Raw genomic sequence first — 19,942 nt, 5'->3', positions numbered from 1 at the left:
GGACTGCTTAATCTTGGTACCTGTCACAAAGAAGCAGAGAAAACAGATCTTCATGACCCTTGAGCCTGACCCCTGGGGTTTTCCAAGCCCACCCGGTATGCTCTGCCACAGGCTGTCCTTCATTCATTGAGGCCCAGCTTCACCCAGTTATTTCTGTCCCATTGGCTCTGTATTTTTCCCTGGCACCAGTGGCTTACACCTATACTCCTAGCTACTCAGGAGCCTGAGATTTGAGGATCAGCGTTCAAAGCCAGTCCAGGCAGAAATGTCAATGAGACTCTTATCTCCAATTAATCAGCAAAAGCCAGGAAGAAGTTGTAGCTCAAGTGGGATAGTCACAGCCTTGAGGGAAAAGGCTAAAGGACAGCATCCAGGGCCTGAGTTCAAACCCCGTGACTGGCACACACACATATACACACAAATCTCTTTAACATCAGGCTACATGGGCTTCAAGGACCCTCTGGGTGTCACTGATTCAGGAGGGTGGAGCCTCCCCTCCTGTTCTTGGGCAGCACAGGGACTTGGTCCTCTGGGATTTAGTGCCCTGTGGGGTTCCATCTGAGGAAGCCTGGCCTGGAAGAGGCTGCTGCATCTCTCTCAGGACATCTTTAAAACTCTGGTTTCTGTCTTGGAAAACCGTCTTTGCAAAGGACTCATTCCTTCTCAGACTGCTCGTCACTGAAATGGCCATTAATACTAGTGGTGGTGACTGCACTGGTCAGGAAGGAAGCTGAGTTCCATCAAGGACAGAAGACAGGGAGCAGAGGCATGGCTTGGAGGATTTCCTCTGCTGCTTAATTAACCCCTGGAGAGGTGCAGGTGGAGAGGTGACTGGCTAGCTCCCCTGTGTATTCGTCTGTCACTCCTGGTTCCCTGAGTTCCCTCCGGAGCTGTCCAGGGAGGTGTTTACCCACAGAGCAGATGGGACTGAAGAGCTGAGAGGAGGGTGAGGGGCTGACGATATGGCTCAATGGCAGGACACCTACCTAGTAAGCGCAGTGATATGTTCAATGCTTAGTACCACTAAACGAAGGAAGAGGTGGGTAAGGACAGCCTTGGGGAAACAGTTTGTTGTAATTCTTCTGGGTTTGGGTTTGATTTGGCATGTTATGTTTGTGTTTCTGGGCATGGAACCCAGGATCTTTCAGGTGTTACACAAGCAGCCTACCTCCAGCCTAGTTTAGTTATTTTTTTATTTTTATTTTTTATTTTTTGTCAGTCATGAGGCTTGGACTCAGGGCCTGGGTGCTGTCCCTGAGCTCTTCTGCTCAAGGCTAGTGCTCTACCACTTTGAACCACAGCACTACTTCTGGTTTTCTGGTGGTTAATTGGAGATGAGTCTCATGGACTTTGCTACCCAGGTTGGCTTCAAACCACAATCCTCAGATCTCAGCCTCCTGTGTAGCTAGGATTACAGGAGTGAGCCACCAGATCCTGGCTAATTCTTTAATTCTGTGCATGGCTGGGGTACCCCTGCTTTCGTGTGGTGTGTCTCCTTGATCTTTCAGAACTCAGGAGAACTGCAGGGGCAGAGTTATGGAGCAGAGATATTTATGTCTCTCATTGTTTGCTGTAGTGCTGATGCCTCACAGACGGAAGTCACCATGGGCCAGTCTTCTAGTCCACTCCTGGGCAGTTTCCATTTGCAGTGTTCCCCTTCTGGCTGTTTGCATTTAATCCACTGATGCCTGTGGTGTGACAACCTCTGGGGTTCCCAGCCTGAAAACCTGGAATGGTTCTGACCTTATGCTTGTGTCTTTCAGGCCCAGAAGACCTTGGATACCCTGGCTGTGGTAGAGAATGTCTCTAGCAGCCAGGACCTGTACCGCAAGCACATGGGCACCCTCCTGGAGCAGCTGACTGCCTCACAGGGCAACTGGACTCTCCACTCCATTGAGCTGCTGCAGTTCATTGTCATTCTTACTCGGTCAGGTAAGGATCTCTTATCTAGCCTCACTGCGTGTGCGCCAACTCCCATCCTAGCATGATGAAGGTCCCCAGGCCCGTAGTGGACCAACATTCTTTTTTTTTTTTGGTCCGGTTGTGGGGCCTGAACTCTGGGCCTGGGTGCTGTCCCTCAGCTCTTCAGCTCAAGGCCAGTGCTCTACCACTTGAGCCACAGTGCCACTTCCGGCTTTTTTCTTTTTGCTTATGTGATGCTAAGGAATCGAACCCAGGGCCTCAGGCATGCAAGGCAAGCACTCTACCACTGAGCCACCTTCCCAGCCCTGGACCAACATTTTTTTTTTTTTTTTTTTTTTTGTCGGTCGTGGGGCTTGAACTCTGGGCCTGGGCGCTGTCCCTCAGCTCTTCAGCTCAAGGCGAGCGCTCTACCACTTGAGCTATAGCGCCACTTCCGGTTTTCTGGTGGTTTATTGGAGATAGGAGTCTCGTGGTCTCTCCTGCCCGGGCTGGCTTTGAACCGCGATCCTCAGATCTCAGCCTCCTGAGTAGCTAGGATTACAGGCGTGAGCCACCAGCGCCCGGCTAGACCAACATTCTTAAGGGTTAAAGATGCTGAGGCTGCCGTGTGGAGGCTTGTAATGTAGAGCAGCTCTTCATTACCTACATTCTCCTCAGTGAGCTGTGGGAATGGGGTGGCCTATGTTCTTCAGAGGCATTTCTAGTTCATCTAGATGTACTTCTGTCCATTCTCCTGAAGTCTTCAAACTCAGGCCCTTACCTGGCATGAGGTGTTGCTTTAAACTCCTGGTGATGGTAATTTATACCTTTTCCAAGTGACTGTAGGCCTGCCAGTGTACCTGCAGCCTCAACAGACCTCCTGAGATGTCTGTACCCCCAATCTTGGTGACGGGCCCTCTCCTGTGTCACTTTTGAACAGCATAGCAATGAGTGACCAAGTTGCTAGAGAATCACTGGATCCTGCAGAACTGTCTGCAGAGCACCAGAGTCAAGGCGAGGACTGTGTGCAGTGTGATTCCTTATTCTGTCCTGTGGGCAGGAGCCATTGTCCCCAGCGGGGAAGACAGGGCACAGAGAGCTGAGATGGACAGGTGGGGCCTCCAGCCCTGGCCGGGAGAGGGCCTGGCTAATTTGTTTTTCACCTTCACTGAATGCTAGCACAATAATCTCATGAATCAAAGATTTTTAATCTCCACAGATCAGAAAACCTGGGAAACTCTATTTCCAAATAGCAATAAAGTCTGGATTTGAGTTCATGGTGCCTAAGGACATTTCCCTGTTGGCTTGCAGGTTTTGAAAGTATTTCCTGTGGAGCTGGCATAACTGATTGATTGACAGCCAGCAAAACAAATGCATGTGGGCTCACATTTCCTATCATACTTGAAAAGACAGGAGAGTCAATGGTAGAATGTTGCAATAAGATCATTATCAGCTATACATTCATGTGTGCAGGTGTGTGTGTGTGTACATGTGTATACATGTGCACATGTGTACATGTGCAGACGTACACACACATGCACATGTGAATCCTGGCAGGAACCACAGCATGACACACCAGCGGTGTCGTGACTGTGGACCACTGCTCAGAGTGTTCCTTACCTATTATTTAGAATCCGCTTTATTTTTCTTGTTTTCTAGAGTGGAGCTTAGACTACCAAAATGAACAGAGAAAAGTATTGAGACAATTTTTAAACAGGATTTTGTGTGTGCATGTGTATGCCAGTCCTGGGGCTTGGACTCAGGACCTGAACACTATCCTTGAGCTTTTTTGCTCAAGGCTGGTGCTCTACCACTTGAGCCACAGTTCCACTTCTGGCTTTTTTGGTGGTTAATTGTAGATAAGGGTCTCACAGACTTTTTGTTATTCAGGTTTATGTTTGACACAGACTTTTAAATCATATATATATATATATATATATATATATATATGTATATATATATATATATATATATAAATCATTGATTTAGTCTTAGCTTGTGAAGTATAGCCAGTGAAGTGCCCACATTAAAACTACTATGAGGAAGTGGCGCTGTGGCTCAAGTGGTAGAGCGCTTGCCTTGAGCTGAAGATTGCAGGGATAGCGACCAAGCCCAGAGTTCAAGCCCCACAACCGACCAAAAAAAATAAAACTACTGTGAGGAAGGGGAAGAGAAGGAAGCCAGCAGACAGCCTTTCCTCTCCATGAACAAAGCACTTTATCTGGGTTGCAGAGCTCAGGCATGCTTCGCAAGTGAAAGCCTTGAGCTCAGACCCCTAATATTGCCCCCTCAAAACTCCATTCTGGAGATGTTGCTCTCCAAATGTCCTCTCTGCCCACATCCAGGGTGTCCAGGCCTCTTTTGGTTCTGTGTTGGTAGTTTAAGCATACCCCTGGGGCTCACCTGTTCTGGGGATCAGGAGGGTCTCACTTGTCAGTATACAATTCATTTTGCATCCCTTTATTTTCCTAGACTCACCCACAACTTCAGTTAAACAAAAAGGAGTTTTCCCCCTCCTGAGGCCTCCTCTTGGCATTTTGCAGACATTGGACACACTGGGATTTGAGATGCTGGATCTTAAAAGAGAAGGTTGATGGGGTTGGAGGCGTGGCCCAGTTGATAAAAGCGCCAGCCAGTGAGAAAGTTTCAGGTACTGAGTTCCAGCCTCAAACCAAAGAGAGAGAGAGAGAAGGTTGATATTGCTGGCTTATTCTCAACATCCTGCAAAATTAGCAAACATGTTGCAAAGCTGCCTGGCTTGAGAGCCCGGACATATGCTGAAGTAGAGGACATATGCCGAGGTAGAAGTATGTTTGTTGGCCCAGGGTTAAGTGAAAGCCATTCTGATAACCCCTGTGCCTGTGCAGATACCACAGGCTCTTACAGCTCCCACCATAAGTTAGCAGACCAGCTGTTGCCTGGCTCTGGAGTCTTGGGGTAGAGGGAACAGTGTCCTGTTTCTCCCTTTCTGCCGCTGAAAGGAGATGGTGGTTGCAGAGCTCAAAAGCAAATGCTGGGCTGGGAAGGTGGCTCAGTGGTAGAGCTCTTGCCTTGCATGCATGAGGCCCTGGATTCGATTCCTCAGCACCACATAAGCAAAAAGAAAAAAGCCGGAAGTGGTGCTGTGGCTCAAGTGGTAGAGCGCTAGCCTTGAACTGAAGAGCTGAGGGACAGCGCCCAGGCCCAGAGTTCAGGCCCCATGACCGGACCCAAAAAAAAAAAAAAAAAAAGCAAATGCTGGACAACAATGTACATTGTTGTCAGTACCTGAGTTTTGGCTCAGAACCTCTCACTTGGCTTGGCTTGTTGGCATTCTTACTATTTGAGCCACATCACCAGCCCTGCTTTTTGATCCTTATTTTGGAGATGGAGTCTCAGACTTTTCTCCCCAGACTGGCTTCAAGCTGTAGTCTGCCTCTTGAGTAGCTAGGATTATAGGCATGAGCCAGTAGCACCTGTTAAAGTTGTTTGGTTTTTTTTTTTAGTTGCGGCGCTGGTATACTAGGGTTTGAACTCAGAACCCTGAAGTTGCTAGGTTGACTCCCTATCACTTGAGCCTCACTTCCAGGCTTTCAATGTACATGTTTTGGATGATTGATTTTGGTTGATCTTTAAAATACTGCTTGACTTGCTTTTTTTTTTTTTTTTAATTTGGAAATGTAGCTGGGTATGGTGTGGTGCATGCCTGTAATCCCAGCACTGGGGAGGCAGAGACAGGAAGGGATTGAAACTTCTAGGCCTGCCTGGACTGCAGCAGAGCAACACCATGTCTAAAAAAAGTTCTGATCAAGGTACACTGTATACATGTGTGGGCATGTCAAAATGAAACCCCTTCCTAGCTAATTCTAATTTTAAAAAGTTTAGAAGAATCTGGAGAAGTAGAAGAGAAATAGAAAGTTATTGAGTAAAAGGAGAGAGTCTAGGGATTCAATTTTTTTGTTCTGTCCTTTGGATAATGACTTCAGGGATCAAGAGGCCAGCCTGAGAAGACAGGCCCACCTCAGAGCCCCTTCCCAAACGCATGCTCCTGGGTCCTTTTCCTGCCCAGGGAATTCTGGGTATGGTGGTCCCTCTGCAAACCTGACCCTTCATTTTCAGGCCCAGCCATAGGAGAAAACCTACAGCATGTGATCCCCACCCTCAGGACCTGCCTTCAGCCCACTGCAGACCCACACATGCGCCTTAAACTCTTCTCAGTCTTGTCCACGGTGCTGCTGAGGCCAGATGACACCATCAACTCCCAGGGGTAAGTGGGTCCTTGGGGCTGGTACTGAACTAGATCCTACTTTCTGCATAGCAGTGCTGGCCATCACCCACCCCCACATACTGCCAGACAGACTCTACCCCTTCCATGTGGGAAACACTCTACCTCCCTACACTGTCAGACCCCCACACCTCCCACACCACAGGCAGACCCCATTGTCCTTCATGTCTAGACAGGACCTTCCTGTCCTCTCCACCCCTCTTCTGGGTAATAGCAAGATCGGGAAGGTGGGCACATCTCAGGGAGACTCCAAACCGTAAATCAAAGCTGCTTTAGTAGGGTCATTAAAATTCCACCAGGCAAAAGAGTTTTAGGGCACATTAACTATTAATGGCTTATCTACTGCATGTTCTCAGTTTTAAAAGCCTTTTGGCTTTTCAGACCTGACAATGAACTGAGTGAATTGCATTGATGGTGAAAGCTAGGCAAGCTTCTGGAAGCTAAAGGAACTTGTAGCAGCATTAACATACTCAGGACCTCTATTGTTAGGTCTTTGAAAGGAAAGAAGGACAGAGAGCACAGAAAAGGAGCCGCCTCTGGAAGGGGGAACAATCAGAGGCCTGTGGTCTCTTGGAGTGGTCTGTGAGCTGTGGCTGGGTTTAGAGACTGCAGGAGAATCCAGAGCTCCTTGAAGGATGTACCTGGCCCTTAGGCCACTGTTTTTCTTTGTTACAGTCTGCACACTATCCTGTGGCACTGAGTCCCAGCCTGCCTGAACACCAGTGCGAGGGTGGGCCTGCAGACCTGGGTCTCCTGGTTGAGAACTCAGGTGGTTTGGCTGTCAGTTCTCAGGATCCCCTGCTCCCACTTCCTTTTGCAGGAGCAAATCTGTGGAAGCACATGTGATGAACAACTGTAATGTTTCTTCAGGAGTTAACTCAGTTGTTCAGACTTTTATTTGTGTGCATGTGTGCGCACCTGTGCATGTGTGTGTCAATATTGGGGCTTGAACTCAGGGCTGGGCCCTATCTATAGCTTTAATGATCAAACCTAGCACTCTACCACTTTGAGCCATAGCTTCACTTCCGCCTTTTGGTGGTTAATTGGAGATGAGAGTTTCAGACTTTTCTGCTCAGGCTGGCTTTAAAACATGATCCTCACATCTCAGCCTCCTGAGTAGCTAGGATTCTATGCCTGAGCCACCACGTCCATCTGAGGCTTTTCCTTTTGACTGCAGCTTCCAGCTGGCCTCCACACTGTTTCCTGCTCCGCCTGTAGGGGACCCTTAGGACTTAGGAGGCACCATAAGGAAGTATTAAGTCCAGTGTTGGCAGTGCCTGAGGCAGCCATTCCACTGAGAAGATGTTGCCCAGGGCAGTGTGGTTACATGACCTACTATATATACCACCACCACCACCACCCAGTGTGTATCTGGTGCATGGTGAACACCTTCTAAGGCTCAGCCAATCCTGCAACAACTGACCTTACAAATACCACTGTGGTGTTGGGGTCAGCTTTGCAAAGTCCACCCTTAAAGACTTCTGTTGAAGGACTTAGGTTTAGAAGTAAGCTTTCTAGTCAGTGATCTGAGAGAAATAATTATAGGAGGAAGGGTTTTAGAAAATAACATTTAGTAGAATCATAAGGTACCTAATTGACCCTGTAGGGCAAGGGCCAGTGCTGGCTGGCAGCTTTTCTGCCTGCGTCCCCCACCCCTTTGCCCCCAGCAGTGATTGAGCACGGAAGTCTGGAGGTGGAGAGGACAGCCTTATTGAGCACTTCTGTATAGGGAGAATCTTGTCTTAGAAGAATCTCTTGCAGCCCTGAGGTTTGAAGCCAGAGCCTCACACTTTCTAGACAAGTGCTGTGCCACTTAAGCTATGCCCCTAGTGCTTTTCAGCTTGTTTCACATTTTTGCCTACGGGACCTTGGACCATACATAGTTCCCCAATCTATGTCTCCTGTGAACCTGTAATTATAGGTGTGAAGCCATTCCATCTAAATTTTGTTAGGATGGGATCTTGTTAGCCTTTTACTCAATTTGCTCTCAAACTGCAATCCTCCTTAATGTTGGCATCCCATGTAGCTTGGATTACAGGCCAAACCACTATGCCCTGCCCAGCCCCCTGGCATTCATAGTGCAGATGAAAGGTTCTGATGGATAGTGAAAGCTATGTAAATGTCTCCTCCTGGGGAGCCTGCTCCAGTCTTCTTCCAGCCCATTTCCTGTGCAAAAGTCTGTCCACTCTTCTCACCTGCCCCCTGCCCTGGCTCCAGGCAGTTCCACGGCCACCTCGAGACGGTGCTGAAGGATATCTTGGTCCCCAATCTGCAGTGGCAGGCAGGGAGGACTGCTGCAGCCATCCGCACAGCCACTGTGTCCTGCCTGTGGGCGCTCATCAGCAGCAGTGGTCTGTCAGCCAAGCAGGTAGGGACAGCCCTGGCCCACCCTGGACATCCTCTGCTCACACCTGCACAGGTGGCCACATGGGGAGAGAACTGAGGCACCACAGCCTGTGGGATGGACAGGGTCTGACTGCTCCTGTGTGATCTCAGGTTTGGCTCTGAGATGACTGGGGAGTCTGGAGAGTGTTTAGCAGTACTCAGGCCCTGGGTCTATGGTGTATGTGCTTGTTGTCCTCTAAACAAGAACTCAGTTACCAGGTCCACGGAGGACTGGCCTGGGCAGTGCACTGCTGGTGGTGATGGGTCCTGCAGGGCAGGTTGCTAGACCTTTGTACTTCTGCTTTGCCCCCCTCCCTTCTCTTCCCCCCCACCTCCCCACGCTCCTCTACCAGGCACCTGCAGCGTGTGAGAGCCCCCTGCTGGCAGCAGATGGTTGTTACTCCACCTGAAACCAAATGCTGCAGGACATGTACAGTGTACCCTGAGTAGGTAGATTTGCTAAGGAACTGGGGAAGGAGGGAAGAAGAGAGGAAGAAAGAGAAGAGGGGACAGAAAGACAGAATTTATTTATTTATGTGTGTGTTTGTGGTGTTTAGAGGATGTAATTCAGGGCCTCAGATAATGTACTACTAAGCTACATCCCCAGCCTAAATAAAAGATTTTTTGAGTTGGCAGAGCAAAAATTACTCAAATTATTAGACTTTAAAAAAGAAGATTCAGGGGGCTGGGAAGATGGCTCAGTGGTAGAGTGCTTGCCTTGCATGCATGAGGCCCTGGGTTTGATTCCTCAGCACCACATAAACGAAAAGCCAGAAGTGGCGCTGTGGCTCAAGTGGTAGAGTGCTAGCCTTGAGCTGAAGAGCTGAGGGACAGCGCCCAGGCCCAGAGTTCAGGCCCCATGACCGGACCCCCTAAAAAAGAAGATTCAGGGCTGGGAAGGTAGCTCAGTGGTAGAGTGTTTGCCTTGCATGCATGAAGCCCTGGGTTCGATTCCTCAGCACCACATAAGCAGAAAAAAAAAAAAGCTGGAAGTGGCGCTGTGGCTCAAGTGGTAGAGTTCTAGCCTTGAGCTGAAGAGCTGAGGGACAGCGCCCAGGCCCAGAGTTCAGGCCCCACGACCGGGCCCTCCTCCCTCCCTCCCCCTGAAAAAAAAAAAAAAAGAAGATGATTCAGGGTTAGGAAGGTGGCTCAGTGGTAGAGTGCTTACCTTGCATGCATGAGGCCCTGGGTTTGATTCCTCAGCACCACATAAGCAGAAAAAAGATTCAGTGTTGGGAATGTGGATTAGTGGTAGAGTGCTTGCCTAGCACACATGAAACCTTGGGTTTGATTCCTCAGTACCACATACACAGAAAAAGCTGGAAGTGGCACTGTGGCTCAACTGGTAGAGTGCTAGCTTTGAGCAAAAGAAGCTCAGGGACAGTGCCCAGGCCCTGAGTTCAAGCCCCAGGACTGGCAAAAAAAAAAAAAGAAGAAGATTCAGCTGGGTGCCAGTGGCTCACACTTGTAGTCCTAGCTACTGAGAAGTCTGAGAGCTGAGGATCACAGTCCAAAACCAGCCTGTGCAGCAAAGTCCATGAGACTCTTGTCTCCAGTTAACTACCAAAAAAGCTGGAAGTGGTGCTGTAGCTCAAGTAGTAGAACACTAGCCTTGACCAAAAGAAGCTTGGGAACAGCGCTCAGGCCCTGAGTCCAGTCCCTAGGAATGGCGCATCCCCCGCTCCCCCCCCAAGATCCAAGGATGTTTTGTATTTGCTGGCTGGAGTGTGCTGTTAGCCTTTTTTTTCTTTGTATTTTTTTTTGTTTGGTGGGGGAGGGTCCAGTCGTGGGGCCTGGGTGCTATACCACTTGAGCCACAGTGCCACTTCCGGCTTTTTTTTTTCTGCTTATGTGGTGCTGAGGAATCGAACCCAGGGCCTCATGCATGTAAGGCAAGCGCTCTACCACTGAGCCATCTTCCCAGCCCTCTTTGTATTGTTTTTGCATTACTATAGAGCTTTGTAATTGCTAGGAGAGCACTCTACCCCTTAAGCCACACCCCCAAATCCTTTTTTACATTGTTTTGAACTTAGGTCTGGTGTTCCTCCCCCAGGACAGTCTGGGCTGTGATCCTTTTAGTGTATCCCATTTAGCTGGGATGACAAGCATGAGCCACCATGCCCTGTTGGTTGATTGAGATGTTATCACTACCAGTGTTGTCATGGCTGGGATGGCTAGTGTGGACCCAGCCATGACAGTCTCATGCAGGCTTGCTGATTGCAGATGCAGGAGGCACAGGAGACTCTGATGGCACATGTGCTGGGCATGCTGGAAGAAGACTCCATGATGACCCGGCTGACATCCTGCCACATCGTTAACACCTTTCTAAAGACCTCTGGGGATGCGATGGATCCAGATAAATCCCTCAAGGTCTATCCTGGTAGGATACTTGCTTATGATAGCAGGTGTTTATGTTTGTGTCTGACACTGACTTTTATAGGAAAAAAAAGGATAAAGAAATTTTTGGGGCTGGGAAGGTGGCTCAGTGGTAGAGTGCTTGCCTTGCATGCATGAGGCCCTGGGTTCGATTCCGCAGCACCACATAAGCAAAATGAAAAAAGCCGGAAGTGGCGCTATGGCTCAAGTGGTAGAGTGCTAGCCTTGAGCTGAAGAGCTGAGGGACAACACCCAGGCCCAGAGTTCAGACCCACGACCGAACCCCCCCCCCAAAAAAAAAAAAAAAAGAAATTTGTGTGTGTGTGTGCACATGTACAGGTTTGCATGTGTGTGCACATCAGTCCTGGGGCTTGAACTCAGGGCCTGGCTGCTGTTCCTGAGCTCTGTTATTCAAGGATTGCACTCTAGCACTTGAGCCACAGCTCCACTCAGGGATGGTAGGTCTGCCAAGCCCACAGGGATGACTGCTGAGCCCTTAGTACACCCTGGGACCCTAGGGCAAGAACTCCCCCATGTGTGGGTTCAGTCCCACTAATGGGTGCTCACGCATGAGATGCCTACCCTGGATCTCACGCTTGGCCTGGTCTCGCCTTCCAGAGCTCCTGAAGCGCCTGGACGATGTCTCTAATGATGTGAGGATGGCAGCTGCCTCCGCCTTGCTCACCTGGCTGAAGTGTGTGCAGAGCTCCGAAGCAAAGGCCTACTATCAGAGCAACATCCAGTACCTGTACCGGGAGCTGCTTGTGCACCTGGATGACCCTGAGAGTGTCATCCAGGATGCAGTTCTAGGTGAGTCTTGTGATGTTCAGTGCATCTTGCCAGCCCGGGAGCTTTCCCAGGGAGTGTCTGCAGCCACCAGAGGTAAAGAGATGAAGGCACCTGCCTGGGTGCATCATCACCCTTGCTTCCTTGGCTCCAGCTCTGCTGGAGAAGAGGAGCATGGCATGGTTCCCACTTGCCCTATAGTAAAATTGATTCCCAGACAGATCTTCAAATGCCCCATCCTGGGCCATGAGGACCCCCTGAAGGTTTCTCCCCATGATGCCAGCTGCTCACAGGGCTGTCGTCGGCTTCTGCCACTTCGAGGCTTTCCTGTTTTGCAGAGGTCCTCAAGGAGGGCAGCGTCCTGTTCCCGGAGCTCCTGGTACGGGAGACAGAGGCTGTGATCCACAAGCACCGCTCAGCAGCTTACTGCGAGCAGCTCCTGCAGCATGTGCAGGCCACAGCTGCAGTGACCCTGTGACTGCTTTTGGGGTACCCTGGCCTGTGGAGGGCCTGTCAGCCCCACTTCACCACAGCCGGGGAAGTGCATCATGGTGCAGGCTCTGCTCCTCATAGACAATGCCCAGGGGCTGCAGCTGATGCCACTGGGGTAAATATCTGCACCTCACTGCTGGCTGCTGCCCACCCAGAAGGTGAAATGTTTCCCTGCTCAGGACAGCAGAGCTGGGCACATGGGCACCATCGCAGGGAGCCCACACCTCGCCGCACCCGGCAATGGCAGATGCCAGGTCCTGCTCTCTTCCACACCCAAGTGCCTGAAACACCCTCCAAGTGAAGTGTGACACTGTGAGCCACCGTTCATGCCATCACCATGGAACAGGCTATGTTCCCAGCAGATACTAACATGTATTTTTTTGTCTTTATAGAATTAAATTATTTATTATAGTTAATTGATACAGACTTTATTCATGAATGGACATTGTGGGAATTAGCTTCACAGTATCCAGCCCTAGGACACCAGGCTGTGCTCCCTGCATCATGCCAGCCTGCTCTCTGCAATGTCCTCTCTAGACTCCAGGGGGCAGGAGTGCCATCTCACACAGGCTGGCCCCCGGGGCTTGCAGATTCACCACTCGCATCTTAGATGGAGGGCTGTGGGTTGGGGAGAAATGACTGCAGGCCCTGCTCTCTCAAGTCCCCCTTCTTCTGCCTTTACCCAGCTGCTAAAAGCTCTGCAGGGATTCAGGATACCTGCATTAGTGCCCTTCCCCCCCAGGCGCCTGTGTCCTCCTCCTGCATCTCTATAAAGGGCTGGAAGACCCCCCTCACTACAATGACACAGCCAACAATACCACCACCACCAAGAACTTGGTAGTCAGGCACTGGTGGCTAATGTACACCTGTAATTCTAGCTACTCAGGAGACTGAGATCTGAGGATCACAGTTCAAAGCCAGCTGGGACAGGAAAGTCTGTGAGACTATCTCCAATTAACCATCAGAAAACTGAAAGTGGTTGTGGCTCAAGTGGTAGAGTGCTCACCTAGAGCTGAAGAACTCAGGTACAGCACCAGGCCAGAGCTCAAGCCCCACGACTGGCCCCATAGAGCAAAGGGAGTTTATTGCCAGTGTAGCTAACAAGGCCAGTTCTCTCACAGGAGAGGGAGAGATGGCACCTTTGTTCAGAGGCATCCTTTTACCGTCCCAGGACTAGAGGTGGGAGGTGAAGATAGCACATAGGCTGGGTGCTGAGTTTAGGTCTGGGCAGAGAGGAATGGAGATGATTCAGGAGAAATTGGCAGGAGCTCTGGGAAGAGATCTCTTTTCTTTGTGAAGAGCAAGATAGAGTTCAGCTCTGGGTGCAGGGCATTCCACTGATGCATCTGAGGACTAGAGACGTGCTAAGGCTTAGGATGGGGATTGTAAAGCCCCAAGTAGAAGAGGACAGACTAACACTGGGGATTCCTGCAAATGCTTGGAATCCACAGAAATTCACTCAGCTCATCAGCAAATGTTGATGGAGCCCTCTATGCCAGATACCAGGTGTCAGAGAAAAACTTGTGGGTATGGCTCCTGAAATCTACCTGAGTGGCAGCCCCAGACCATCCTAAGCATACAGGTGGGTGAGTTGTAATGGCTTTTTCCACCCTCATTGCAGCATCACCCACACACAGGCCACTTAAACCCATTTACCATCAACCCCTCTCCCATCGCCAGCTCCAGGCACCTACTTCCTGTCTCCATCACTTTCCAAATCTATCTTGTCCAACCGGAGTGGTTCCACATGTGGCCTCACGTGTACGACTTCTTACTTGGCATAGAGTCCATTCATTTGGCCAAGCATTAGTGGTCTCTCTCTACAGAGCTCTGTGAATCATACAGTCTCACCTCCACTGTAACCATTCACCTACTTAGTTGTTGATAGGACTAAGTTTGCACTCAGGACCTGACATGTGCTAGTGGCACTTGCTTGTGATCCTAGCTCCTCTGGAGCCAGACATAGAAGCACTGTGGTCTGAGGCCAGCCCTAGGGAAAACAAACAAGATGCTATCCAAAAACTAAAGCCCAAAACGGCTGGGGGTATGGCTAAGTGAAAGAGTACCTGCCTGGTAAGGTTGAGGCCCTGGGTCCAAATTCTGGTGCTGAAAAGTAAATAAATAGCCAGGCACTGGTGGCTCATGCCTGTAATCCTAACTTCTGAAGAGGTTGAGATCTAAGGATCACAGTTGGAAACCAGCCTTCGCAGAAAAGTATGTGTGACTGTTAATCTCCAATTAACTACCAAAAATCTGGAGGTAGAGGTGTAGCTCAACTGGCAGAGTGCCATCCTTGATTAAAAGAGTGTGAGAGGGCTGGGAAGGTTGCTCAGTGGTAGAGTGCTTGCCTCACGTGCCTTGAGTTTGACTCCTCAGCACCACATTAGCAGAAAAAGCCAGAAGTGGTGTTGTGGCTCGAGTGGTAGAGTGCTAGCCTTGAGCTGAAGAGCTGAGGGACAGCGCCCAGCCCAGAGTTTAGGCCCCATGATGACAAAAAAAAAGTGTGAGACACTTACTTCAAGCCAAAGTCAACAAGAAAGGGAGTTGAGCGCTATTGACAATTATGAGGTTGGCATCTTCCTACAACTCATGCTTCCTACACACTAGCCCTCACCTGGAATCTGGATGACCTTCACTCAGGGCATAGCAACTCCCTAGCCTGTGGGCACAGTGTGACAGTGACTCCAAGCCTCTCCACAGACAGGTGCATCTCCAGGGGCTCACCAAGAACAATGCAGGGTATGAGTCACAGCACTACTGACTGAGCTCACCCAGCTGTCCCCCACTTTGGTCTGTACTCTTGTGGCCAGCAACGCTTGGCCTGGAGCAGCTGCCCTTAACAAGGACAGGTGAAGCTCATGTCAGGAGACCACATTTCAGAACAGTCTGTTTCAGATCGGCTCGGTTACCATAGGCAGCCGCCAAAAGAGGATATTATTTCTGTTACCGCCCAGTTGGCTATGGGTTTTTGCTCTAGTTACAAATTGTGAGACAGCTGCCAGTAGCTCACACCTATAATCCTGCTCAAGAGGCTGACATCTGAGGATCAAGGTTCAAAGTCAGCCTGGGCAGGAAAGTCTCGGTGACTCTTATTTCCAGTTAACCACAAAAAGCTAGAAGTAGAGCTCTGGCTCAAGTGGTAGAGAGCTAGCCTTGAGCACAAGCTCAACAGTGCCCAGGTCTAGAGTTTAAATCCCAGGAATAGGAGGGGAAAAAAAAACTCCAAGTGGGTATGTGGCAAGATGTATGTGGCATGAAGGATTATGTTTGCACCAGTCATAGTACAGTCCTTCATGTAAAGGAAACATTTAGGCCAATCACAACACAGCCCCTCATGCAAATGAAGTACTACATTTGTATCAATCACAGGCCTTACTAGGCACTAGGGGAAGTGCATCCCCTCTGGCCTGGCTAGAAATGACTGCAGTGAGGGAGGTCATCTAGAGCTCACTTACCCTTTGCTTAAGAGTGATTCCAGGGCTAGTACAGGTCATATAAACTAGTCAGGGCTGGGATGTCTTTAGCCCTTCAGCTGTGGTAGCGTTTCCTTGCAGCACCTGGGTGTTCTCAAAAGCCAGAGCGAGCCACCAATACCTAGCTACTGGGGTTTGAGAACTGGGCATTGTGCTTGCTAAGCAAATGCTCCACTACTTGAGCCATGCCTCCAGCTCTTTAACACTCTTTCAGATAGGTCTTATAGATAGATCATTTTCCAGATAACTTCTTGTTTATTGCCCATTCTTGAAGCCAAATCCTTTTACAGGCTTCCTACCTAGGAGGGATTACAAGCTCAAACACCTCACCCAGTTTGTTGGTTGAGATAGGAATTTGCTAACATTTCACTTTGGCAGGTGGGAAATCTCAGTCTTTCCAATTTCCAACACCCAAGTAGCTAGGCATAACAGGAATGAGGCTCCACTTCTGCACTTCTGGTCTAAGTGCCTTGAATTTTAATGTCTCATAACTAGATACTCTTCGACCCAAAATTTTCCCTTGAAATTTTGAAGACACAGCTGTATTGTATTGCTTTGGGAAGTTTAATAGTTGTAGTTTCGTAGGAGGCTCTGTGTTTTCACTTTCCTTTGAAGCTTGAACTCTGAGCCTAAAGCCCTTGCTTGACTTGTTCACTCATGTGATGCTCTGTCACTTGAGCCACACCTCCATCCCAGCTTTTTTTCTTTTTTTTGTTGGTCATGAGGCTTGAACTCTAGGCCTGGGCACTGACCCTCAGCTCTTCAGCTTTACCACTTAAAGCCACAGCACCACTTCCAGTTTTCTGGTGGTTAACTGGAGATCAGACTCTCACCAATTTTCTTGCCCAGGCTGGCTTTGATCTGCGATCATCAGATCTCAGCCTCCCGAGTAGCTAGGATTATAGGCGAGAACAACTGGTACCCAGCCCAGCTTTTACTTTGCCAGTCCAGGGGCTTGAACTTAGAGCCTGAGCACTGTCCCTGAGTTGCTTTTGTTCAAGGCTATCACTTTACCACTTGAACCACAGCACTACTTCTGGCTTGCTCTGTATATGTGATACTGAGGAATTGAACCCAGGGCTTCTTGCATGTTAGGCAAACATTCTACCACTAAGCCACATTCCCAGCCCCCAGCTTGCTCTGTGTGTGTGTGTGTGTGTGTGTGTGTGTGTGTGTGTGTGTGTGTGTGCGCTTCTTGCATGTTAGGCAAACATTCTACCACTAAACCACATTCCCAGCCAGCTTGCTGTGTGTGTGTGTATGCGCGCGTGTGCGCACCAGTCCTGGGGCTTGGGCCTGGGCCCCGTCTCTGAGCTTCTTTTAAGCTCCAGGTTAGGGCTCTACCACTTGAGCCACAGTGCCACTTCTGGCTTTTTCTGTTTATGTAAGGAATCAAACCCAGGGCTTCATGCAAGCACTCTACCACTAAGCCACATTCTCAGCCAATCCCAACTTTTTGCTGATTGATTAGAAGACAGGTTCTCTTAACATTTTCCTGTCCATGCTGGCTTTGAGCCACCATCCTCAGAACTCAGCCCTCTTGGGTAGTTAAGATTATAGGTGTAAGCCACCAGTACCCTCACAACCTTTTCTTTATTCTTGCCACTGTAATTTCTCTAGTGAGCCCACATGGGCTCTGCCCTTCAATCAGAAAGGTTGATTCCATTTTTATTCTGCAGGGTTTCCTCTCTGTTCCTCTTTGTGGAGTTTCTTCCTGTATCTAATCTTGAAATTCTAAACTGATCTTTACATCTTCGATCAACTCTTGTCTTCCTCCTTTTCCTGTCATTTTGTTTTTCTGTGTCTTCTGTGGGGATATTTTCTTTTCAGCCCCAACAGTAAACTTCCTGCTACTTTAAAAAAAAATTAGATTTGGGCTGGGAAAGTGGCTCAGTGGTAGAGCACTTGCCTTGCATGCATGAGGCCCTGGGTTCGATTCCTCAGCACCACATAAGCAGGGGAATAAAAAGCAGGAAGTGGCACTGTGGCTCAAGTGGTAGAGTGTTAGCCTTGAGCTGAAGAGTTGAGGGACAGCGCCCAGGCTCAGAGTTCAGGCCCCACGACCAGACCCCTCCCCAAAAAAATTGTATTTGGGGGCTGGGAAGGTGGCTCGATGGTAGAGTGTTTGTCTTGCATGCAAGGCCCTGGGTTTGATTCCTCAGCACCACATAAGCAGAAAAAGCTGGAAGTGGTGCTGGGGCCCAAGTGGTAGAGTGCTAGCCTTGAGCTGAAGAGGACAGTGATAGCACCCAGGTCCAGAGGTCAGGCCCCACAACCAATAAAAAAAAAAAAATAAAAATAAAAGGGGGGGGGCTGGGAAGGTGGCTCAGTGGTAGAGCGCTTGCCTTGCATGCATGAGGCCCTGGGTTCGATTCCTCAGCACCACATAAGCAAAAAAAGAAAAAAGCCGGAAGTAGCACTGTGGCTCAAGTGGTAGAGTGCTAGCCTTGAGCTGAATAGCTGAGGGACAGCGCCCAGGCCCAGCGTTTGGGCCCCACAACCGGACCCAAAACAAAAAACAAACAAAGAAAATAATAAAAAATTGTATTTGGGGTGGAACCCAGGATCTTGAGCAGGTGCTCTATCACTTGAATTGCATTCCCAGGGCTTTTTTGCTTTATATTTCAGATAGACTTTACTTTTTTTTTTTTTTGGTGGGTCGTGGGGCCTGAACTCTGGGCCTAGGCACTGTCCCTCAGTTCTTCAACTCAAGGCTAGCATTCTACCATTTGAGCCACAGTGCCACTTCCAGCTTTCTCTGCTTATGTGGTGCTAAGGAATCGAACCCAGGGCCTCAGGCATGCAAGGCAAGCACTCTACCACTGAGCTACCTTCCCAGCCCCTAGACTTTATTACCTCAGACCAAGATTATCCTATTTATGTTTTCCTAATGAAAACACCCACTCCAGAAGATCACATGGACACAGTCATGTAGAGCAAAGGGTTTATTGTCAGCAGGGCTACCAAGGCCACCTCCCTCACAGGAGAGGAAGAAATGGCACCTGTCCTTATTCAGGAGCATCCTTATGCAGTCCCAGGTCTAGAGGTGGGAGGTACTCCACACATAAGCAGCTGGTCACTGAAGACAGCACGTAGGCAGGACAGAATTTAGGTTTCTGGGCAGACAGTGGGAATGCAGACCCATCAGATACAATGTGGAGAAAGGAAAACCGGTCAGGAGCACTGTGGAGAGTTCTCCTTTCTTTGTGAAGGCAGGATGGAGTTCAGGTCTGGGTGGAGGGTGTTTTGCTTATGCAGCTGGGGGCTAGAGATACATGCTGAGAGCCTAAGATGGAGACTGTGAAGCCCCAACTGGAAGAGGACATACTAACACTTAATAGCTAGGGTTATAGGCATTTACCACCCTTCATACTCTGTTTTTTCTTTGGGTCCTGGGGACTTGAACTCAGGGCCTGAGCACAGTCCTTGTGCTTTTTTTCTCAAAGCTAGCACTCTCTCACTTGAACTACAGCTGCACTTGCAGCTTTTTGAATCATTTATTAAAAATAACAGCTATACAGACTTTCTTGCTTGGCCTGTGTTCAAACCATGATCCTCATATCTCAGCCTCCTAAGTAGCTAGGTGTGAGCCACTGGCTCACTCCTGTAAGATGTGGTCTTATTCAGCTGGCTTTGACTTTGCCTCCTAAATAGCTGGGATTAAAGATGTGTGCTACCTTGCTCCAATTTTAGTTTTTAAAATTTGTGTGTGAGTGTGTGAGAGAGGGAGGGGGGGAGGGAGCGAGAGAGAAATAGAGAGAGGCCTTAGTGCTTTCTCTTAGCTTTTCTGTTTGAGGCTACTAGTTGAGCCACATTTCCAGCTTTTTGCTGGTTACACTGAAGATAAGGATCTTTTGGATTTGTCTTCTTGGGCTGGCTTGGCATGGTGGTTCTCAGATTTCAGCCTCCTGAGTAGCTAGGATTACAGGTGTGAACCACCATTGTAAGGTAAGTCTCTTTTTCTTTAGATCAACTCTATTCATATTAATTTTCATACAGTGAAATTGATCCACGTTACATGTGCATTTTGATTATTTTTGGCAAGTATATACAGTTATGCAATCAAACCAAAGGTTTTTGTTTTTAGAGCTTCCACTCTCAGCCCAAACTCAGGGCAAATCACAAACAAGTGACTCAAATCTGTAATATTAGCTACTCAAGAGGCTGGGATCTGAGGATCATTGTTTGCAGTTTGAGGTCTGCAGGATAGAAAAGTACAAGAGACTCTTAGCTCCAATTAACTACCATAAAAGCTGGAAATGGA

General features: G+C 49.0%; 1 protein-coding gene across 3 annotated transcripts in view; it reads left to right on the top strand.

The window, feature by feature from the left end:
* The window catches only part of Dnaaf5 (dynein axonemal assembly factor 5), a 36,473-nt gene extending 23,848 nt beyond the window's left edge, over positions 1-12,625 (top strand). For 2 of the 3 annotated variants that reach the window (XM_042686688.1, XM_042686687.1), the window contains 6 exons: positions 1,764-1,932; positions 6,001-6,148; positions 8,384-8,537; positions 10,778-10,931; positions 11,546-11,737; positions 12,052-12,625. In XM_042686688.1, coding sequence (XP_042542622.1) covers positions 1,764-1,932; positions 6,001-6,148; positions 8,384-8,537; positions 10,778-10,931; positions 11,546-11,737; positions 12,052-12,191 — 957 coding nt within the window. In that variant the 3' untranslated portion in view covers positions 12,192-12,625. Of the gene's footprint in view, positions 1-1,763; positions 1,933-6,000; positions 6,149-8,383; positions 8,538-10,774; positions 10,932-11,545; positions 11,738-12,051 lie in introns of all 3 variants that reach the window. The other variant, XM_042686686.1, reaches the window with a different exon arrangement.
* Positions 12,626-19,942: the final 7,317 nt, after the last annotated feature.

This window comes from Dipodomys spectabilis, unplaced genomic scaffold (assembly GCF_019054845.1).
Source record: "Dipodomys spectabilis isolate Male_0828 unplaced genomic scaffold, ASM1905484v1 ptg000098l, whole genome shotgun sequence".
NCBI classification, from domain to species: Eukaryota; Metazoa; Chordata; class Mammalia; order Rodentia; family Heteromyidae; genus Dipodomys; species Dipodomys spectabilis.
This window is presented reverse-complemented; position numbering and strand designations above follow the sequence as displayed.